Genomic DNA, 23,701 nt, shown 5'->3' with positions numbered 1-23,701 from the left:
GCCAAGCCAATTATATACATTTTGCAATAAATTATACATATTGAACTGAGAACCTGCTGTGCTAATTGCTCACATTTTTGTAGGGGAAAAATGTGGTCATGGAGTGCTTTTTTCATTTTAAGCATATTGAGAACATGGCAGAAGAAGATGCTATGTCTTCAGTTTTTCAGAGCTGAAAAATCAATATTTAGCCCTACAATAAGTAAAACAAACAAAAAAAATCAGGAAGAAAGAACTTGAGGGAAGCTTTCTCTGGTGTGTTTTTGCCCCTCTGTGTCTTCACTTGGTGAAGAAATGTGTATGGAAACACAAACACAATTTCAGTACTGCGAGTGTCCCATGAAATGAAGACCAAATTTCTACTGTATCAAAAACTAAGGGCCCCCTGAAATGCCTCCCCCAATCATGACCCCACAAGGAAGATGTGAAGGAGCTCTGCCTCTGCCTTTCTTGAGGTTCTTTGTTTGCTCTTCTAGCAACAATGACATGTAATTATGAGATACAGCTGCACTGTTCACAGGATTTCTGTGAGTAATAGTTTAAGTACAGTTTATTACATTAACCCCAGCACTTGCACCCAATGCCTTTTAAGTCCCATTAGGACAGAATCCCCATTCTGCTCCCTACTGAAAAAAAATGTAAAAGAGCTCTCTTAATTGAAAAAAAAAGAGAGAACAGAATTAAAACTCCAGATGACAATGGCAACAAGTAAAGAGGTAGGGCCACATTTTACACACCCAAGGAACCTTTCACATCTCAGTCAGTCCAGTCTTCTTGGAAATGACAGAAAACAGAATGGTTGAGGTTGGAAAGGGGGTCTAGAGATCATCTTGTTCACTCCCACCTGGCACAGGCAGGGCCACCTTGAGCCCATTGTCCGGGACTCTGTCCAGGTGCCTTTTGATCTCCAGGGGACCCAGGGGATTTGCCTGATGCTGGAACAGGGAGCTGGGCACCCAGAACCCCTCGCTGCCAGCAGCAGTCCCAACAGTGAGTACAGGCACTGCCCTGGCTGCACCCACTCTTGCTGCTGCATGGTTACAGCTGGGACATTTTTGGGGTGGTTTCTTGTCACTGGTGCTGCTCTGGCAGCTCTCACTCACTCAACAAGGCCCCGTGGGCTGGGAACCACACCATCACAAAGGCACTGTGGCCACCGATGCCAAGCGGTCACCACACCTGCCGTATGGAGTACCAGCTGAGGCTGGAGCAGAGCAGGCTGCTGAGACAAAAATAAAGCCAGTCCAAACACTGAGGACAAGTAAATGCCCTAATTTTTAAAGACATGCATCAGAAGGGGTGGTTCATCTTGTATTGCAGCTGTTATCGGACCCATAAGAAAAGGAAGGAATAAAAGCAACAACCAAAGATATGCTTAAATCTCTCAGGTTGAGAAAGAGATGTATTTTTTAAATGAAGGCATATTAGCTAAAAAAGAACCCCCAAAGATAAGGAGTAACATTTACTACAAATGTGTAAGAACATCCTGGTCCTCATCACAGTATGAGCCCACACCATGTCTTTGATGGAAGAGTTTAGAAAAAGACCCATAGCATATACAACAGAGAACAGGAAAGCAGCATTTCCTAAACACTTTAAAACGTGCACCTTTTTATCCTAGCAAAACAAACTATGTGCTGTTCTGATTGATTTATTATCTCAGCATTGCCCTTTGGGCTCAGTGGATTTATTAACATTAAGCAGGTAAAAACTTAGGAATAATTTAAAGTAGAGTTTACAGCAGCTGCAGATCTGACTGAATTCTGCTGTGGGATGGTGAAAAAGAGAGAAATGCTCTATTAAATGTAGAGAAAAAAGACAGTTGTGTTTAAGTGTGTTGGTGAGAAGAGGCTGAGACTCACTGTGGCTGTGAATTCTCTGTCAAGCTGGCACATGAACATTACGTTACAATTGGTCTGGTCTCACAGGGAAGGTCCTTCTTCAGAGCCTGACATTCCTTCCCTCTCCAAAGAGCAATGGAGGATTTTTCCCTTTTACCAAAGAGCAGATCAATCAGGAATGATCTTAAATGCATGAAACATGTTAAACCCACCAAGTTACATGCACTGTATTTGGTTTTCCTTAAACATAGTTTCTTTGTACTTCCTTGCTAGCCTTCAAAGTGTGCCAAGTACTCTGCTCATGCAATATCTGGTTTCAGGCAAACCAGCATGGCAGTTTGCCTGAGCTGAGAAAATATCCTTGAAGTCGGCATTCACAGGCAGCTTCAACATCCTAAGGAAAATGCTTTGTTTTTGTAGCCTGAAAGTATGTCACAAACATGAATAGAATTATACACTCACTCTCCCTCACCCTCAATCCTCTTTACCTGAGGAAAAAATTATACACTTCCAATTACAGGGCCAGTCAAAATCAATACAAAGGTGGGAGAAAACAGATCATTTTTCTTATGGAAGTAACTGTTTTCATTAATTTTTCATTAGTCCTGCTTTTGTTGTGCTATCCATCACTGAAGAAGCTGGTATGCAGTAGATTACATTTAGGTTATCTTACATGCTTCCAGGATTTAGTAGATATTGCCCGATAAAGCTGCGAGCTTTATGGCTTTAACTTACATCTATCAATAATGCATCAGAAGAGAATTTTTCTGCAGAACAGCTGTCCCTGAGCCAAGCAGCTTTCTTCTGGAATAGCTGCACTGGTTACAGAAATGATGGCACAGCTTTTAAACTACTCAACTAAAGGCTACAACTGTGAGAAAGATGAGCAGATGCTTAAGGAGGAAGATAATCCATGAGGGTTTGAGCCCTAGTTTCCTACTGTTGTCATTTTTATTGTGGAGCATTTGAAGCTGGGAGCTGGATGTGCCTTGCCCCGTCTCAACAACCACACCTGAAAAAAATTCCTGCCATCCTGGCATGCAGCAGGATTAAAGTTCTTTCACAAACTGCTCTGGAGCTTTCCCCTTCTCCCATTTAATGCCTGAGTTCTGTGTTAAGGAATATAAACATAAACAGAAAATGATAGTCTCTACTGAAGAGCAGAGCCAGAGAAAGGAAATTAAGTAGACCACCAGTAGACTTCACTTAAAACATGTAAGGTAAAGGAAATTTTATTTCATTTAATTTATTTTCCTCTCACTTTGGAAGAAATTAGAAAAAGATCAGAAGGTGAATCAAGCCTGACATGGTTGTAATGCTAACATTTTAAGCTCATTCAAACATCCCAGCAATGTCTTCTCTGTGCTTGAATAGCTTCTAACTCTCAGCTTAAAAAAATAAATGTGTCACAGTTCCTCCTTGATTTCCACCTCTTTCTGTACTGCAAGAGGGCTTATGGAAAAGAACAGCTAAGTGGGACTCCAGACGTGCAGTTTGACACCCAAGTGGGTGACAGTTGAGCTTCTTCAGCCTCCCCAGCTGCAAGGAGGGTTTATTGCTGCCTTCTTCCCATAGAAATAGAGAGATGCTTAATTGCAGGTCTGTACAGTGCTTTGAAGAGACCAAGCACTGCATTAGGACCAAAGTTATTACCCTTGAGCTGTCCAGGCACAGCCCCCAGCAGGAGGAAAACAAGCCTCCTGAACTGGAGAAAGCGAGGGAAAGAAATGCACAGCTGCTTCTGGTTTTAATGTAAGCCACCCAGAACTGAAATATTTATTCAGAAGCAGCAGGGATTAGTGAAATCATGGCTCCAGATCTTCAGAACAAACATCCATGCTCTGCTTGTTTTGCCTTTTGTTTTTGCAATTTCTTGGTGGTTAATAAAATGAAGTATCAAACATCCACTGGTGAGCCTCACTGAGCCCTTTGGTTTCACCTGAAGTCAGAATGAATGCAGTACATGAGTTTAGGGGACTTCACCACGTGCAGGTTTTGTTTTAGGTCAATGTCACCCTGTCTTTTAGACTGCATCCTAATGGTAAGGAGGCAAGGCCAGCCATCCCACGCTTCACATTTTCCTCAGGAAAATTAATAACAACACTGACAAGCTACATAACAGAAGCCACAAGACCATTTAGGGTTGTAGATGAGATAATTTATCAGTCCAAACTCTGGAGCACAGAGACAAATCTCCCTCTCTCCATCTGTCCTCAGACCAGCAAGCCAGAGCTGTGCTCTGAGGACCGCAGGACAGGAATCAATGGGCTGGGCTGGGGCATCAGCATGCCATGGTCCCCAAGAAGCACAAATCCAGCCTACCCATACCAGCAACAGCCTCTCCAGAGAGGAGAACTCACGTATATAGGGCTTTAATGAGGCTGAGAGACAAGTCACATCAACCCGTGCTTCCTCTGACCTGCAGTGGAAAATACTGTACTTTTGGAAGCAACAGACGTGACATACTATGGCTGTGGATGCAAGGACACTGACAGCCCATGACCACACTGCACCCCTTCAGCTTTGACTGGGGTGTGAGGCAAGTTCACCATGAGAATGGAGGGCAGAAGATGGGATCTGGCCCATAATCTCTGACATCACCTGAAAAATATTACACCCCTATTGTTTTAGGGGCACAGGACTCATATTAGGTCCCTAGTCAAAAAAGATGAGCAAAAACCCAAACCGAAACAGCAACAAAAGAGATTCAAGGAGAAGTGGGCTTTTCTCCATTTGTCAGAGGACATTTCCATTTCTGGAGCTCTTACTTATGCAAACAGAAGATGCTTCAGCAGGCTAGCACTAGGGTTTCCTCGCAGCATCAATGTTAACATCCTGGTTACCAGCTAGCAGATCTAGCTCAGCTTACAAGATGATGAACTTGTGTACTACGTGCCTGCATTTTTTCTTTTTAAGAGAAGTTAGGGCTATGATTTTAGCAGTTTCAGTCTCAAATAGAGGATCCTATATGCTAAGTCACATTTGGGGTCTTCAAAAAAACAGATCAATGGGGTAGCAGCCAAAGCCAACACTGGGACCTGGTGCAACATATTGATTTTTGGTGGTGGCGATCCCTCCAGACCCTCAAGAAATAATAAACCACTCAAACAGAAGTCTGAAAAAAAGCAACTGGTCTACAGGCCCTAAGGATGTCTTGGTTTCATTTCCACTGCAAATAAACCTCAGGCAGCTTGAATGCCAACATACAAATACCAGTTGTCCATAGAAATAATTCATAATATAGAATTCCACAGTGAAGAAATGACAGATGGAAAAAAATGTCTTTATTTATCTGAAAAACTGACCATCAGTCAATAAAAATGCTTTTCTCACCCCCCAAAATCCAATCCGCCCCCCTCTCCAAGTCATGCAATGGAAACATTAAAGAAAAATTCACTTGACAAGTCATTTGGGTGGCAGTAAAAACCCTGTAATTAGTATAGAAATCAATTTTTAAAGCTTGCTGCAAAAAATTATGCTTATGAACAAAATGTTTGACTTCAAATTGAATTCAGTGCCTGTTCAGCATAAAGGAAAATAATTGAATGGGTGGCTCAACTTTCATGTTTTCAGAGTTTACTAAGTTTTCCCCATTGGTTTTCACTATGCATTTTAGTGGGCATCATAAAACAATGTGTCAACTCGACTTGTTTGTGCCAGTCAAGCACTGAGGTGATCAGCTTCCTTTTATAGACATGTGGCAATGGAGAGGAAAAACATTTATTGGGCCAGACTGTCTGGCCAGTACATACCTGAAGACAGAATAAATTAGCAGCATCTATTTACCAGTACTGCTTCTGCAAAGAGAGATTAACCCAGTGACAAAGCAGGACTTCACTTTCTTCAGCATGGAGTAAATTAGCTCAGTCTTCAACGGGACACTCAGTTTTAAGGTTCATCCAAGCATGCCAGGATCCATACTTACATTATGCAGCTGTTTGGAATGTTAAGGAGGCAACAGGGGAAGAACTAAACCCTGGGTCGATGGTTATTGCAGAAATCCAGCACTCGCATTACCCAAAGAAAAGGTGAGCTGTGGGGAGTTGGTGCCATCTGCAATCTCCGCACGTCTGCAGGAGTTCTCCTGGCAGCTGCTTAACCAACTTGCTGAAGTACAACGTTGGCAGCTACTGCTCACTGCAGCTCTGCCTCTTGTTATTAAATACAGCACCACTGATGGCACAAAATGGACTCAACACTTTCTAATAAAAAATAGATAAATTTAGATGTCAAAATTACTAATCTCCACAGACGAGGTGACAGTAATCTGGTCCTTCTTGGTTCCCTCCATTCCTCCCACTTTCCTGGAGAAATTGCTCATTTGTTGATCAGTTTTTCTAATGAACATTTTAAATGGCTATAAACCTCAATTGCAAACAGGACTAATCTCCTTTGCTTTCTAAAAATCCACAGCCAGTTTATTCCTGCATACATTTTTCATCAGCCATCCCTTTGAATATTCATGACTCTTACTCCATGACCTCACTGTAACTGCAGAGCCATTTACATTAAGGTCTGAGTGATTTCTGACTCCATCAACACCACAAGCAGGCTTGGTGAGAGGGTGACCAGCCAGCTGAAGATTTGGGAGGAGCACAGTGGTATGTATCTTCAGGGTCATTGACTTGGACAGGTACACACTGAGCAAGCAAAACCACCAGCAGAGCATAACCTGCTGGCTTTGGGAGCCACATGTTGGAAGCATCAGAGGCAAAGCTCCTCGCCTTCCACAGCCTGGCCAGGCAGAGGCTGCAGGCAGGGTGGGCCCTGCCAGCGTCGTGGGGACACTTCTGGGGCTGCCGATGCTCCTGGCCAGGCAGGCTGGCAGTGCCTGCTCGCCAAGGAGCAGGAAAAGGAGCTGCACCGCCCCAGCTCCAGCCGGCACGGGAGCATAAACCCATAGGCACAGATGGGGACCAGCAGGGCAGGTCTGGATGTGGGAATGCCTTTGGGCTGAACACAGAGTGTAAACACATCCCCGGGGACACTGTGGGGGCCCCAGAAAGTGCAGCTCCACACGGACGCATGTGAAGATTTGTGCAGCAATCTCTGAAGAATCACATCACCTTGCACTGGCACCCATGTACTCTCAAACCCATGGGGACCAGCATCTTTTTGGACATCACAAATTTCATCACTTCCAATGGTCTGAAGGTCTGTTAAAAATATTTATTTCCCTGGGTTTTAGCTTTCCAACTTCTATGCAGACTAACAACCACTTTGTGGGCAGTAAGAGCAAGCATTTGTTTATTTCGTAAGAGGACTTCTTGCTGCTAATTGAAAACAAGCATTTTCAATGAGGCAGCTGCTTCAGCACTGTGAGTAGACAGATCAGCATCACATTGAAGATCTAATAACCCGCTAATGAACCTTAATTTTTAGAGCCCCCTCCCTCACCCATTTTCACATTTCAGTAATTCCAAACCATTGATATGTGCTGCCAGTTATTTAAAGATGTCCTCTGACATCTTTTAATAAAAAACAGAAAAAATGTAACTCTTTTTTTTAGTTAACAGACTATATTAAAAACCTTGTTACATGTATCTATCAGTTTCTTTTGTTCTTTTCTTAAATAAATAGCAAAGTTTCACCAAAATGAATGGAATACCAGCACCATTGCATTGATAGAAATTTCCATACTAGGATGAACACACAGTCATATTCTGTAACAGTGCATAAAAAGAGACTTTGGAGGAAAGGTGGTGGTTGCTGGTGCATCAACCCGTGAGCAGTCCATGCAGTGGCATCGGGATGTGGTGCCTCTGCAAAATCTCACAGGCCTGGAGCCGGTGCCTGCAGAGGTGGCCTCAGAGAGACTCTAAGAGCAGCTGGCAGGACATCTAACACAGGAGGTGGATTTACTGCCTGCTACTAAGGGACAGCCCATGGGTAACAAGGGCTGGCCACCTCACTCTCTAGGCAGAAGAACAATGGCTTGAAACGAGGGGAATGAGCAACTCGAAAACCCAACAGGGTGACTAACACGCAGCAAGGCAAGGGCTTGGGCAGCCAAAGCTGCCAGCTCCTGAATCAAGAGGGAATGATGCAAGGGTTCACTGTTACACTGAAGGTTACAGAACCACGTGTCATTTTTTGAGCTGGTGTTATTTTCAGGTTTGATCAACAGCATCTCTTCCGACTTAATTTAAAAGGGACACCACTGAAGGAGCAGCAGCCATGTGCACCACACCAGAAGATCCCTCAACAGCCTCTGCTGCCTTTAACTCACTCCACCCTGTGCAGGCAGCACTGCCTGCCCACTGCCTTGCCCCTCTAGAGTGCAAACCCACCTCTCTGCTTCTGTTGGCTTAAACCAGACCCTTGTTATTTTAAACAGGAGTTTATTGTATTTAATACATTATAAAATTTGAAAAAATTGTAGGAAAGCAGCAGATTCAAACCAGAGCATCTCTACCAAATATTAATTATTCTGGCCCCCTTTGAAAAAGACAACAAAACATTACAACGAAAAAACTCATTCAAAAGAAAAGTTAACCTTTCACATCTGTGAGGGCAGACAAAAAGTGTGCGACTTCTGTACAAACTACATTTAAAATTTCAGCTTTCCAATGCAATGGATGGTCGTCTCCTGAACACCTGCCCATCCACCTCTAAAAAAGACAGACATCAACCTCCATATGCAAATAAAGTTGAGTCGAGGTGTGTACACATTAAAAAGTGGATGGCTGTTTGGCAATGAAAATGGGTGAAGAGCAGTCTATGAGTCCCCCCAGCAATGGCTTGTACACCGTTAAGTGGGCCCGGGAAGGGCCTAGGACACTTAATGGCCATCACAGCACCAACCTCATCTACCACATTTTGTCATTGCATTTCCTACCCTTTGACATATACATACATATATATATGTACAGACATACATATACATACATATTCTTTATGTGTGTGTGTGTGTTTTCTTTTATACCTTGAGGTGATTATTATTATCACTACTATTCCAAGTGTTCCCATATGAATTCAGGTGTGGTCTCTATATTTGATATAAATGTGTCTTTTATTCAATTTTAGTTCCAGGACTTGTTTGGAGTCCAAACTGCACATGAAATGTCCCCATTTTTTTTTTATCTTTGTTTTCCTTTTTTTTTTTTTCTTTTTTTTTTTTTTTGCATAAAGAAACATGTCCATTTTAGTCCAGAGGCTCTTGCTTTATTCGAATGACAGAGGGTGCACGAGATGTCCTTCTGAGTTCTCGTCTCAGTACGTATTCACTGAATTGGGAAGAGTCCACCCCACCTCCACATGAGCCAACAATCTCAAACCCTCTTTGCTGTAACCTCTCAAGTACCTGCAAGAAAGAGGAAACAAACACCAATGTATAAGTAAATAAACAGACTGTTTGCTGTCCAGTGATAATAACTGCAGTGTTCAAATGTATTCAGCTAGGGAAAAAAAAAAAAGTGGTTACATACTTTAATTGTACTGGATTGATTTCTGCTGACTATGGCCACTGAGCAGTGAAAAAGGAAAAATGAAGAAATTTTTTTTTATTTTTAGTACTGCCAGATCCAGCCTTCTTCTGGCCACAGAAATGTGACTAGAAAAATACACTCTCTGCTTCACAGAATTTACAGCACAAAAGGGCAAAGACATGATTGCACAGCAGATGCTGAACAAACACCTCAACAAAATGGTGACAGTGTAGATAACATGGTCATAATTTCAGAAAACCTACCATGGTATTTACTAGAGACTTAAAAACCAACTCTTTGTTACTTTTATCATCATCTTCGCCTGTTCTGTGCCTCCTTTGCCTCACCTGTGAAGGAAACTTCCTGGGATTTACCAGGGTCAGCCTGACATCTGCCAGGCCAAAGGAAGGGGCTGATGCTCCTGGACCCCAGAGGATGTGGGACCCTGTATTCAGCATGCCCAGACCTCACCAGGGTTGTGCTGGAATCAGATGCCTACCATGGCTTTCCCAGCTGTTTCACCACTTGTCAGACTGGCTTGCATGCATGCTGGGACAACACTGGCAAGCAGAATGGCAAAAGGCTGCAAAAGACTAGGGCAGGGGATGAAGCAAACTGAGGTTTGAAAATGCTTCACAGAAGAGATGCCATGTCTTTACATAAAATGCTTCAGGTTGGCAAATGTCTTTCCAAAGTACTTAGGCATAACTAATTGGACAGCAGTCATATCAAGAAGGAAAGGATAGGAAAACAGACTTGGAAACAGTGATCAAAACACACGTGATCTTTAGCTTTTAACAATATATATGCCAAAATCCCCTGCTTCTGCCCAAATGTGTCAGTGCAAGCCACTGAAAAACAGAACAGGAGAACTTGGGTCCTGAGAAAAAATGTGATGGAAGCAACTCTGGAAACTAGCACAGTCCTGGACCATCCATTTGGTTTGTATCTCACCCTTCAGGACTATTGGTAGTTCATGTCTCGTCTCTCATTTTTATCAGTACTGGGAGATGCTTACATCCTCCCATTATCAGTGTGGGATCATTACCCCTCTGGAAGCCTCTACATATTTTGCCACTCTGACTCATGTTTTTCACATCAGTAAATATGCTTTGTAATTCTTATTTGTGGAACAAAAATGTGAGCATCAGAATAAATGACAAAGTGCTGAAGGATACAACTGCCTTGATAACCAGCATATGATGTAGCTAAGCAGCTGTCCTTGAAACTCCTTTTCAGTTGTAATCTGACATCTAAGGCTGTCCTAAATTTGCAATAATCTCCATGATAAAACAATTTTGATGTTTCACCATGACAATCAAGGCCAGTAAGAGACAACTGTCCAAGCACAACAGGGGTTAGATAGGTCTAGATAGGTCTATTCAGGCCCTTGTGTTAAGTGCTAGCACAAGTGCAGTGCCTGGACAGCATTCAGAGTGTGCCCCAGTGCTCAGCTTGCTTCATCTGGAGAAAAAGATGCTCAGGAGTGACCTTCCACAACCACCTGAAAGGAGGCTGTAGCAAGGTGGGTATCAGGCTCTTCTACCAGGCAACCAGCAAGAGGTCAAGAGGAAATGGCTTCAAGATGCACCAAGGGACATTCAGGTTGGGTTGGACATCAGAAAGAATTTCTTCACTATGAGGGTGATTAAGCATTGGAATGGACTACCCAGGACAGTGGTGGAGTCACTATCCCTGGAAATATTCAAGAAATGATTGGATGTGGCACTCAGAGCTGTGGTTTAGTTGACGTGGTGGTGTTTGATCAAAGGCTGAACTTGTTGATCTTGGAGATCTTTTCCAACCTCAATGACTATGTGATTCTCTACTGGGACAGTGGGACCTGGCAGATGAAAAGATGACAAGCTCAGCTTGCAAGCCTTTCTGTACAAGAATTCACCCATGAGCCTGCAGCCTTTAGGAGGTGTGTTTAAACCAAACAACATCGATTGTGCTATTGATGATTCCACATGGGAAGTGCTGGATGTGCAGGATGTGCTAACTAGGTGCAGGCACGTGCCTGAAGTCGGTTGCTTTTAACCAACAAAGGATAAAAACATAATACTAACACTGAAGTTGATTATAATTATTCCAGGAATTACCTGCATTTGTCTCTCAGATATTTTCTTATCCATTTCATAACATCTACTGATTTTAGACATTGCTACATTGCATCATAGAATACTTTGAGTCGAAAGGGACCTTTAAAGATCATCTAGTTCAATCGCTCTGCAAAGAGCAGGGACATCTTCAACTAAATGAGGCTGCTCAGAGCCCTGTCCAGCCTGACCCTTGACTATTTCTATGGATGGGGCATCCACCACCTCTCTGGGCAACGTGTTCCAGTGTTTCACTACCCTCACTGAAAAATCTTCCTCCTTTTATTTAGTAGAAGTCTACCCTATTTTAGTTTAAATCATTATCCCTTGTCCTATCAATCGCAACAGACCTCTATTATGCCACAAAAATCAGGAAAAAACACTGAAAGTGAAGTTTTTTCCCTATGACCACAGAAAGTCCTAACGCTACTGTAGTTTGTTTGCAAAGAGATTTGGTGATACGCGTGTTAAACAGAGAAAGATGACTTGACACACAGGAGTGAATGACTTGCTTAAAGCCTCCAGCTGTCTCTGCTCACCGAAGCGCCCCAGTGACACGGAGCAGGGTCAGCCCAGTGGCACCTGGCAGGCAGCTCCCTTCGCAGAATGCGCGTGCCGTCCTACCTGAACTGAGTTGAGGTGGCAGTACCCGTTCAGCGGAAATCGGATGACGTGCGTAGAGTCGTGGTTCCAGCCGGCGTTGACAGAGTTGCACATCACGTCACCGATCTCGGGGAACACCTCCTCTATCAAGGACTTGTCGCCGCTCAGCGTGATCCTCTCGCCGAGGTCTGGGGCGACTCGCACCACCAGGCACTCGCAGGACTTGGAGAAGCGCCCGCTCTCCCGGTCCTGCTTCCACCGTTCCATCTCTCCTAGCATGGGCTGGAGCTGGAAATACTTGGCTTCTTCATATAGCAAGCTGTAGTCCTGAAAGACACACACATTGCTGTGCACAATTAAGAGAGGCATTGCTAACGTGGGGCTTAAGGTGTATGGTTATTCAGGCCAATGCTGCTCTGGGTCTGGAACCCTTCAGAGCTCCTAATTACTGTGTAGGAAGGTGTAATAAAGTAACAGTGCAAGCAAAAAATAACCATCAGCCACTTGAAACACCATGAGTATAGCAGCACTTGTAAGAGCAGGGAAAGGCTATGCTTGCTCAACTCCCTTCTGCAAAAAATATCCCACTTTTCCCCATATTTCATCCCCACAGTGATGTCATATAATAATGATCTCATTGAACAGATGGAACAGAATTCAATCAGGATTCAGAAAATTCATCACTACAATCCACTGTGTCTTACAGCAATACTAGCAGGCATTGTAACAGGTATAGGAATGTAAATGAGGGAGCCTGCAATGGTTGTTAGTGTAAAATGATTCAGATATTTGCATAATGTTTGCACATATTAGTGCATTTTAAAAATTAAGTATTTTTTAATACTTCCCTATTTTGCCACTAGTATTGTTTAGTACATCATCTCGAATGCCAGAGCAGAGGGAACACATTTCCAGGCATAGCCACTGCAGAAGTAATTTAGAACTGATGATGTGGAGTCTGCCTACTGCCATTTTTGAAATTTAAAAAACATTTTAAAAAATCTTGTTTTTCTAGGTGTAAGAGCATAAAGCCATTTGGAAAATATTTATATGGCAGAAAGAAATACATGAGAATTAGGGAAGAGAGAGAAACAGAATGACAATAAGAAAAGCCTGCTAACAGTCAATACAGTCCTGAATTTGAACTACAAACCTAATACTTGATGAGGACACCTATATCATGGTAAAAATACTGCTTACATTTATTGTGTAACAAAAAGTAATGTTATCTATGTATTTCTAAGAAACAAGAAACACTGTTCATTTTAATCACTATTTTTTGTACACCTTAAAGCATAACTGGGGAGGACCTTTGAACATCACAGTTGGGTGAACTTGCCAGGAGTTACATTTTTAATTTCAGCACAGCTACAGTATATTTATGTGTTTAAAAGGCTCTACATATGTAATTTCTTAATATTGCATGAAAGGTGGTTTTTCCTTTTTCTGTATTTCTGATTACCTGCAGGAGAAGTGCCGAGAGCATCACAAAGCCATGCTAAGGCTTCAAAAGAAGGATATGATGCTTATCTGTTAGCTCCAAACTCCCACATTATTCAGGGAGATCTACCCTTGTCACGTATGGGAGCAGCAAGGATGTGTCTACAGCAGCAAGGATGTGTCTACAGCAGCAAGGATGTGTCTACAGCAGATGATCCAAAGGTTGCTGAAATACAGCTCCTGATAGCCTCACACCTATTATGCGAAACCCCTGAAAAACCATCTCAGCTACGAGGGGAAAAGGATCATATACCAATGTGGACTGCTCCATCCCTGCCTCATCACCCACCACCTCTCCTGCTCAATCCCAGTTGCTGCATTTCCTGCAGTGAACCAGGTGCACTGATGTGACCATCAAGTAAAGATAAGGATCTGCTCTGACTGAAGATACCACATATACACCTTCATACCTACTAGCAGATAAACATCACATGGATTCTGAAGCTCTGCCTCTGTAGGCTTTGTCTGACAGTGAACTACCACTAATTCAATTTTTTACTAAAAACTAAAAAAAACCAAGTTCTTTATTAAAGTTTAAATAATAAACATAGAACTATTCATTCACAACTTCTCTAAAACTCCAAAATTAAACTGGCAGTATGCATTCAAGAGTCTGAGAGAGAAAAGATTCTATGACTTAATGCCCCAATATCACCATGTGTACGATTTGTTTTGTCAATATTATGATTCACACACCATTTTCTGAATTTCAGCGTGGGAGTGGAAACTGGAGCTGCTGCAATCACTGGCGAAGCATAAAAATGGAAGAGAGGACAAGTAAGCAGCAAAGCTCAAGATTTTTATGAGCTCAGTCTGCAACTGACTGCTCAACTGATTGAGCAGTCAGTTGCAGATTGTAACATTGCTTCTCTTTCCATAAGTATGGCACAACATTTAATTTCCCTAGGTCAAATCTGGCGAGGTAGCTTTATTACCACTATAGCCAGGAGGGGAAAGTTTAATATTGATGCCACTCTACGGAAGTTAGACACCACTGTAGCAACATCATTCTTACTTCTGCCACGTACCTGAAATCAAACACCATACCCTGCAAGTTCTCCTTCCCTATCCAGGGCCCTGTTTTGACTACACACCAGATACTTGCTTTACCAAGGTGCATGCAGAACACCCAAGTGCCTCGAAATCTCACCTTGAAATCATCAGGAATGAGGAGTTTTGATGTCCTTAAGAAATTCAAGATATATCTGAACATCTGCCCGTCTCTGTCAATGAAATAATGCTGCTTGAGACTGTCAAGGACAATGGGCTCCGTGCCATCGAAAAGCCGGCCAATTCTGGAGAGGAAACAAGAGACAAGGAGCAGAGTCAGACCAAGCTCAGCTCAAGAGCTGTTCAAACGGTGCTACAAAACCCTCCCATGCAAACTTCACTGAAGCAGCTCTGTGGCTTTGTTTCATTAGAAAAGGGCTGGTTTCAAACCACTCTGTAAGCCACATGTTTTCCAGCATGGATGGCTTCACTGAGTTCCAAGCAGCACAGCTGGGGAGGTGGAAGGGAAGAAACCAGGCCAGCAGCCTCTCCCACCCACCTCGCTGTATCTGCATCTCGTAAGATGACAACTCCTCAATTATTTTGGACTTTTGATAGTCCCCTTCAGCACAGCCCATCCCCTCTAGACGCTCCAACGCCCTGGACTGACTCACTCTGCTTTCCAGAGCACTGCATAAGGAACTTGATTTAGTTTGGAAACTGTACCTGGGGAATAGTTTGGTTTGGTTCTTTGCTTGGTTTTCACTTTTTTTTTAAACCCAGGTCACTTTTTGGATACTGTTTACTGCAACCAACACTAGGGCAGGCACAGTTGAGGTGACGGGCAGCACATTGTGATAATATAAAGATGGGGGTACAGAGATAGTAACATTTCAATGTGAGGTAATGCTTTAATGTAAAAGTTAAATTCTTGTGGCAGGTGTCAATCAGAACAGTCAAATAATACAGAAAAATGTCTCAGCTTTTAGACATCACCCACTGACCACCAGAACCACGCAGCCAGCTAGAGAGCCTCTGCTTGGCAACAGGTCTTGCAACACTGGTTGCACATACATTTCTGGATGTGGGTCTCCCAAACCAGCTATAGTTAGAGCAACAGGAAGGGCTGAAAATGCCAAACAAAACCCTCAGAGTAACACCAAATAAATGTTTTGTTTCTGCACTGGGGTATTTGCAAAACACTCCTGAGTCACTGGTGGTTTCCCAATGAAATGTGCAGGAGTGACTGGCAGGTCTGATTTTATGTGCCTGTTTATACGTCTGTAGACGCAATGTGTACTTTTTGACAACAAACAGACATCGCACATTATTTTTGTTTTGTTTTAAAAGCAGTGAATAAACTATGAGCCCCCACCACCAGCAATAAAAAAAGCCACTAAATACTCAGAGGTGATCAGCCCTCCTGGCTGCACCCCAGGCTGAGGGATGCCCCATCCGCAGGCCAGCAGAAGGGGATGTCCAGAAGGGGTTCAAGAAGCAAAAGACAGAAGTGGCTCCCAAAGAGGGGAGGTAGCAAGGCTTGTAGCAGGGTTTTGGGGAACTGCAGAGGGACAGGGCTCCAGGTGACCATACACTGTGTTGCATCAACAGCCAAATATCTTCCCTTTGAAAATGGCACAGGCAACCCAAATTGAGTTTGGAATGATGCCTGTGCCTGGAGCAGGTGTGTATATATAAGTTGTGAACAGAATACAGATCTCACCTATAGTTCCTCACCAGCTGGGAGGAGACTAGGAAAGAAATAAAACTCCATTAACCCCAGCTGGCCATTTACAATTCTGTAATAAATGCCTGAATCAATTCAAGTTTCATGAAATCTGTAAAATATAAGGAATTAAATGTATTTTGCATCATGAGCAGGTATAGAACACTTCTTTTCAAAGCCATCCCTTGAACTATTCAAGCTTTCTTCCTCAAAGACCTGTTACTGCCTGCCCTGCTGCTCAAAATTTAAGCTGCGACAGCCCATAGAACACAGGCCCCTGTTCACTGGCTGTATGAGCCACATTTTATGTGTAATATGGAAGTACTTAGCATTTAGAATTAATTTTCCCTTATACTCAAGCATGTCATCTTCAAATTTATCACGGAATTCACACACAAAACATGTATTTGGCCAAGTCAGTCATTACTGAAATGTATAATTGTAATTGGTTTCTGCAGCATTTTCCTAGTTCTAAATTACTTATATAATTACATATTTTAAACCTCTAGGCTTTTTGTCTGCATTTTATTAATTGTTTAGAGAAGAGCAAGATAGTATCAGAGGATGGAGCCTTCTGACAAAACCATAATGCTGAGGAGAGTGCTTAGCCACTGGGAGTGTTACTTGGAACCTGAATGGCTTTGGAATGGGCTGGAAGCATTGACAGAAAGATTTTGCTGCTGCCTTAGTGCTCTGCTGCTCTGCAGCAGCAGCAGCAGCAAAATCCCAGAAACTGCAAAGTCCCAATTCCCTCCTGACACCCCTTCCAGGAACACTCTGCAATACACAACTGCACTTTCACATATTAAAACAGCACTGGAAGGGTAGACCCCCAGCAGAGAGATTTCTGTAAAGAAAATTAAAACTTTTATCCTTTTCAGATGGAAAAATGTAGATTCCAGCTTCCTTCATATGGCCTTCAGGTAAAAAAACTTGAGATACCATGGGACCCAAATCTGGTGACATGCTCCTGTTGCTAATCTGCATTTGCTGCACCCATCAGGAGAGGAGACTGGGCTATGCCAGGATCTGAGGGACAACCAGCATCCTCACCTTCCAGCCTCACCAGGAACTCTGGGTTCCCAGGGGCACAGTGGGAAGAACTCTCTCATGCCTCACTTGTCCCCTGCTCTGTACAATACAGTTTGATAACCATCCTCCCTGCCACCCATAGCTTTGCTGGCACTCCTGCTTGGTCTCACACTGGGATTATGCATGCTCAAGAGACACCAGTTTGCTGGCACAAGGAAGGGCTGGTATGTCATTATAATTTCATTTCCCAAGAAAACCTGAAAGATGGTTTTCCCCATCTCCTTCTTGACAATGCTGGCCGATGATTGGCAAAAACACCTTTCTCTTTTAAATGACAAATATGTAACAGCTGAATGGAGTTTCGAGACGGGAAAGAGCTTTGAAGGAGACTTGCAAAAATAAGATGATAATTATATGCAGAATTAACCAAATATCAAGGGTAAAGGATAAGAAACTGTAGTCCATTTACAAGAAAATGTGCTTCTGAAATATTTAATTAAAACTAACAGGCTGGAATTTTCCATATATCAGGAAAATTAACGTCCCATGGGTTGAAAGTGCGACCTCCAATGGGTAATAATTAATGTCTGTGGCTTTAAATATCATATTCCACTGTCAGAAATCGAACGCTTCAAGGGTTGAAAATACAACCAGTGGAAAACCCTGTTTCCATCAGAGAATTTTAAAGGACACAAACTAGGTATAGCTACAAGCCCTTGTTTACTGGAGAAAGAACAACAGGGAATGGAAAAAATCATTGTTTTAATTCCATAAAATACTACAGGGATGGATCTTTCTTCCCACAGATCAGAATGCCCGTAACAGCATCTCAATACCAAAAAGCTAGCACAGGAAGATGACATTGCTTGCAGGATATCTCAAATTCTTCAGAAAAAAGTATAAAAATACACTTTCTGAAGCAAAACTGTATACATAGTGTGTTTATAGCCTTGCTCTCTCGTATAAATATTTAAATATATTATTATTATACATATAAAGAGAAAAGACTTCACTTTAGTATATTCTGCCTGAGCTGGAAATGTGGGAAAGCAGCAATAATTAGGAACAAGATGGCCAGTACTAATTAAACAAGTCAGATATTGCAAAACTCTCTTACTGCCAAGAAAAATGACAGAATTATGCAGATTGTTTTAATGGCTTCACTGGACAGAGCTAAAATTCTTCCTTTCTGTAATCAGAAGGATACAGGGAATATGGAAAAGCTGCAAGCCTTGATGTTTACAAACATGCAGAATAAGACATCACTTTCAAACTAATGTAGAAATAGATCTTTTTCTTCTCTGAGAAAATATAGGTTTCCTATAATGGAATATATTCAGTATACCATTTCTCATATTAACATCTTCCTCAGAGGACACTATAAACTCCAAACTAACTGAAAATCTTTTCCAATAAACTACTTTCAGCGGTTCTGAGCTGTCAGAGTTCCCTGCTTCGCATGTCTTTCACAGAACAACAAAAAGGGAGGAAAACTGGTGAGAAGTCCTTTCCTTAACCCATCAGAGGGGGCTGTGTAGCAGGAGGAGCATCAGTGATGCCCTGGAACCTGCAGTCCCACACTAATGGCAAGGCAAGTAACTGCCAGGATTTTACCAAGGGCAGATATTCAGCAGCTAGCAAAGACCAAAATACTCATGAGAACACATCTCTCTCCCTCCAATAACGAATCACATGACAAAGTAAATGTATTTTGCTTGAAATCTTACTCGTCTGGTTGGAGCCACTGCAGCAAAGTGATTAGGAGTTTGGTCCTTAAAAGTTAAGTGCAAGTTTTATTATCACATCATTATATTTATGTGGCTAATGGGAATGCTTATTTAACACTCTGGAGTGTGTGGAGAGTGAGCTGGAACAGGCTTTTACTTTTTTTTCTCTGCAACTTTTTAGTCTGAGCTATCCTTATTAATTTCTTTTCATTTTCTTTTACTGAGTGCTCAAAGGCAATTTGCATAAGAGTCCATTATAAATTAGATCTGTTTAATGGTATGCTCATCTCATGGCTATTTAATTTTACTTCCTCGTATGTCTAAATTATATAATTTTGCACTGTTCCCTAGCAGCTAGTACAGTTGAAGAGGTGTCTGTGCCAGTGAGAAATGTTATCCTACTCAAGTGGAGAATGATGAGGTTTCTATTCCTTTTTTTTCAGTGAACCACTTTGACAGTATCAACCTGCTTTTCTTTTTTGAATAACTCACATCATTTGGATCCATAGAGACTGAATACTTAGCAACCTTTATAACTCTGCGTAACAAAAGTTGGCTCATAAACATAACAGAATACATTTGCAATTTTCAGGAACATATATTACGAAAACTGCATTTTAACCAAATACCCTGTTGTAATGTCTTGCTCTCAATTTATTATAATTTGTTCTTATCTTTTTCTTCTTACATTTAATTTAAGGTTACGTGTCCATGAGTCTCAGAAATTCCTTGGCACATACAGTTCCTACATTATGAGAAGATGCATGAATGCAAATAATTATAACGCAAAGGTAACAGGGGAAAAATGTATTAAAACCTAAAAGCTCATGAAACCTTCTATAGGAAAAATATTTATATAGGAGCCAAAATGACAAAGAAGAATGCACACGAAGAAGCATTAAAACACCAGTTCTTACAAGATTAAAAAAAAAATAGTTACATGGCATTTTAAAGAATAGATAAATGCCAAATACTGAGTAAAAGGATGTCAAACCTTTGTGGAAATATTTGCTAAAGATTAAGGAACTGAATCATTTACATGGAGAAGATTTTGAACATCTTAAGATTGTTACTTCAGCATGACAGTAAAAGAAAAGGTAGGGGCAAGCTGAGAGGGCTCATAAAGCATTTAGAAGGAAGTGAGATAGACAAGAAGTGGTGGATAATCTTAAAGGCAGAGCAAAGCATGTGAGGAGCAGATGGGAAGGATATCGAACGATGAGTGACATGGTATCATCAGGGAACACACTAGAGAAAAAAAAAAAAAACAACCTAAGGAAAAAGAGAGAAACGTGGGATTTGCTACAACCTGCCTGATCAGAGGCAGCATCGGGAGCAGAGATGAAAGCAAATCAGACATATTACAAAATGAACTAATAGCAGTTGGATCTAATCCAGATGGACGAACTGACACATTAACTGGAAAAGTATAAATTGCACAACATGGTGTAGTCATGTTGCAGGAATGTTACTGACATGAGAGCAAACTACGTCTTTCTACGCCACAGATGAGCACAGAGAATGAGAGACACGTATCGAAATGGCAGCAGAACAAACGTGGACACATGGGTCACAGGGAACACAGGTGAATTAAAACATGGATGGCTAAGGCTCCACAAGTCAGTAGAAGCACCCTAACCTCTGTTTGCCCGAAAAGGAAGTTTTTCCCAAACAAAATAAAAGCTGTATTTCCCTGCTAAGGAGGTGGCTTAGCTACCTAGGAGTTTCACACCAGAACTAATGATTACATCACGAAACAGAGCTAATACAGCAATTCCCCTGGTGTACAGAACACACTGGTTGACAGTCAGTCAACCCTGGTGGGTGTAGGGTGCCCGAATGTTCAACAGAAGCAGTCCAAAAATGTAGTCTCTGTCACAGCCTTCTCTTCAGATGTTCAAACCCTCATTCCCAAACTCAGGACCATCATCTACCCAGACAAAACTGGCACTTGCAGAAATGCTGACATTTTGGAATAGAAAGGAATAAATAGTTGGGATGGGATGTGAGAGCTGTTGACACATGACCAGAGAACATGCAGGTAGATGGAAACCATCTCCCACATTGCAAGATGGCAACAAGGGTGAGGCCAGGAGAGCACTACCCCAGACTGTAGATGGGCCAGGGAGTTTCTGTTTACCATATCCCTTCTCTCTCTGCTCTGGTGTACCAGGGAGATGCAGACTGATAAGAGGAACAGGCTGAAACCCTCATCTGCATTTCTTCACACAAGGCTGGGTAGGTAAGTGTTTTAAAAGCAATTACAAAACCATGTCAGCCAAACCTCCTGAATCTTTAGGTTGCATTACCCGCTTCAGATGTGGCTGAGAGGGGCCTATCCTCTGCTCACCAGCTGCTCTTCCAACCCAAACCACGATCTTTACCCCACAAACCCCATCACTTTTCAGAAAGTGAGGGTTCTCTATCTGACAGACACTGAAGTTGCTGACACTTCCCAAGACACATATGGGCCATTCACTTAAGAGCTGGACTCGATGATCCTTGTGGACCCCTTCCAACTCAGAATATTCTGTGTCTGAATACATCCTTGATCCTCACAGTTTTGCTTGTCTTCAGATACCAAACACACCTCCAAGCCCTTTGGCTCCCACACAGATATGTCTCCAGAAAACCTAAGCCTTGCAATCCCCAAATAGATGTTTCTTCAGCCAAACCACTGTCTACAGGCACGTGCCACAGCCCCTCTCTTCCTCTAGGACTTTGAGACACCTCTGGGACCAGCCAGAACCTGCCAAATCATGGAGCCTCAGAGCAGGGCAGGAGGCTGCAGATACCTGCCATCATCCCTCTCATCACAGAGGGCAATTTGCTCTAGATATTTGTGAGGACATCAGGCAGTAAGGGACTACACAGATGGCCTTCCCTGCACAGCCCCGGGTCCATAGCCACAGCTTGACCACCAGGACCTTAGTCTTTTAAAATGCCACCTCTGCTCTTCTTTCTTTTCAGGCTTGTGCATGCACTGGATATACTGAAGAACAGTATGCAAGCCTTTAAGCCCCACATCTCCTACAATGTTTGGTATCTTGCAAATAAGTCCTTAAAAACTTTCTAGTTTTCCAGAGCATATCAAAACCACTTTTCCTAAAATCACTTAAACCAATGAAATGTTAAATCAATTATTCATGCAAATACTTTTGCCATCTCTGTTTTTTGTAACCAAGTTTTCTTGGCAATGATAACATTTCACAGAAAAATTAACAAATACTCTCTTTGCTTGCCAAGATGATTTTACTAAGCTTGAATCCGATTTCATTGAGGTATGTTATTTGTTTTATCTTGAGGGAAGCTGCCTATTAAGTTAGTAGCAACCGTGTCCTTTTGCTTATGATATGGTTATTACCGAGCTATCAGGAGTACCTTTAAGTTATTAGGGTGCAATGGCAAATTAAGTACTTTGCGTCATAATTAGCTAATAACTTTTGAGTTCTATTTTAATCATGTTTAAGATGGTCAGGTTGGCTGTGAGTACAGATAATGGAGGATAGGAGCAGAACAGGAGTGTTTATCATTCCACACCAAAAGCCAGAAAGTAGGTAAACTGGCACAACATCCCAAAGGCCATGATAATCTATATATTCAGAACACTGAACTCCTTCACAGGCAGCAATGTAAAAAAGTGGAACTTGAGTCTTAGGATCCCATTTAACTAAAAAGCAAAAATATATCAGTTTCAGCTCAGCCTCCTTTGAGCCTGTCAACTTTTTTTTTTTTAATAAAAAGATGGTTAACAATACCCACCTTCAAACCCCTGCTGATAAACCTGTTCATGCAGATTCCACAAAGAGAGGACCGTTAAAGCAGCTTGGAAAAAGCTACCAGGGCCACTTCCCTTTCAAAACTCATGATGTTCAAGAAAAACCAAACAACCAACAAAAAACCTTCTCAGAACAGGGAAATCCTTTGATGTACTCCTTTGTACATCAAGTTTGCCCCTCAGCTTTCATGAATTTCATTCAAACAACTATTGGTTTTCAGTATTTCCTCTGTATCCTTGAGAAGACACAGCATCAAAATTCCACATATGAATCACTGGAAATCAGGAAACACTCTGCGATTCTCCATGAAATGCCTTAGAAAAGTAGCAGCAAAACAAGTTCTGCATCCAAATCCAATAGAGACCCCACTACAGCATGTACATGCTTTGTAGAAGCTCTAAGGTAATTCTGCCCCTTTCTAGGATGTTACTTTGAGAACCTGGTATCATTCTTACATGCCCAGAACCTCTTTCCCTATAAATGACAAACATGGTAATGAACCCAGAATGAATTCAGTTTTCCAAGATCTTCACAACTTTGACTACTTAGCCAGAAATCACATCTATGTTGCTCTGTTAACTGCTGCCTTCTCCAAGAGAAAGGACAACACGTTTCCACAGACAGGACAAGAACACACTTGCCCTTCCCTTTGCAAGAGTTGCACAAGTTCCTCCTGCATTGCAACCCATAAAGGCAGGAGACTGCACAATTAAGTGCACTGTGGGGGATTCTAGAGGAACTGCTTCCTGAGAAAGAGGCCACTACTGCATGAAAACCTAAGTAAAGGCTTCCTATTAATGAATAAAATGCAGAGAGACAAAGCGCTTCTAAAACTTTTAGATGTTAACTATGTCTGTGCCCATGTCCCCAGAAAACACCACCCTCCAGAGCCCAGAATGAAGTATTCCCAAACATCCTTACTCTCCCACTCTCAATAAATATCCAGGGAAGTCACATACAAACTTTGTAACATCCTT

The 23,701-nt window shown here is 42.1% G+C and overlaps 1 protein-coding gene across 4 annotated transcripts in view; it reads right to left on the bottom strand.

The window, feature by feature from the left end:
• Positions 1 to 6,996: 6,996 nt before the first annotated feature.
• KCTD1 (potassium channel tetramerization domain containing 1) overlaps positions 6,997 to 23,701 on the bottom strand; it is a 100,871-nt gene continuing 84,166 nt past the window's right edge. For all 4 annotated transcript variants that reach the window (XM_063395125.1, XM_063395107.1, XM_063395097.1 and 1 more), the window contains exons 3-5: positions 14,621 to 14,765; positions 11,992 to 12,297; positions 6,997 to 9,144 (exon numbers count right to left, since the gene is read on the bottom strand). In XM_063395125.1, coding sequence (XP_063251195.1) covers positions 8,986 to 9,144; positions 11,992 to 12,297; positions 14,621 to 14,765 — 610 coding nt within the window. In that variant the 3' untranslated portion in view covers positions 6,997 to 8,985. The remainder of the gene's footprint in view (positions 9,145 to 11,991; positions 12,298 to 14,620; positions 14,766 to 23,701) is intronic.

Source organism: Prinia subflava, chromosome 1 (assembly GCF_021018805.1).
Source record: "Prinia subflava isolate CZ2003 ecotype Zambia chromosome 1, Cam_Psub_1.2, whole genome shotgun sequence".
Taxonomy (NCBI): domain Eukaryota; kingdom Metazoa; phylum Chordata; class Aves; order Passeriformes; family Cisticolidae; genus Prinia; species Prinia subflava.
This window is presented reverse-complemented; position numbering and strand designations above follow the sequence as displayed.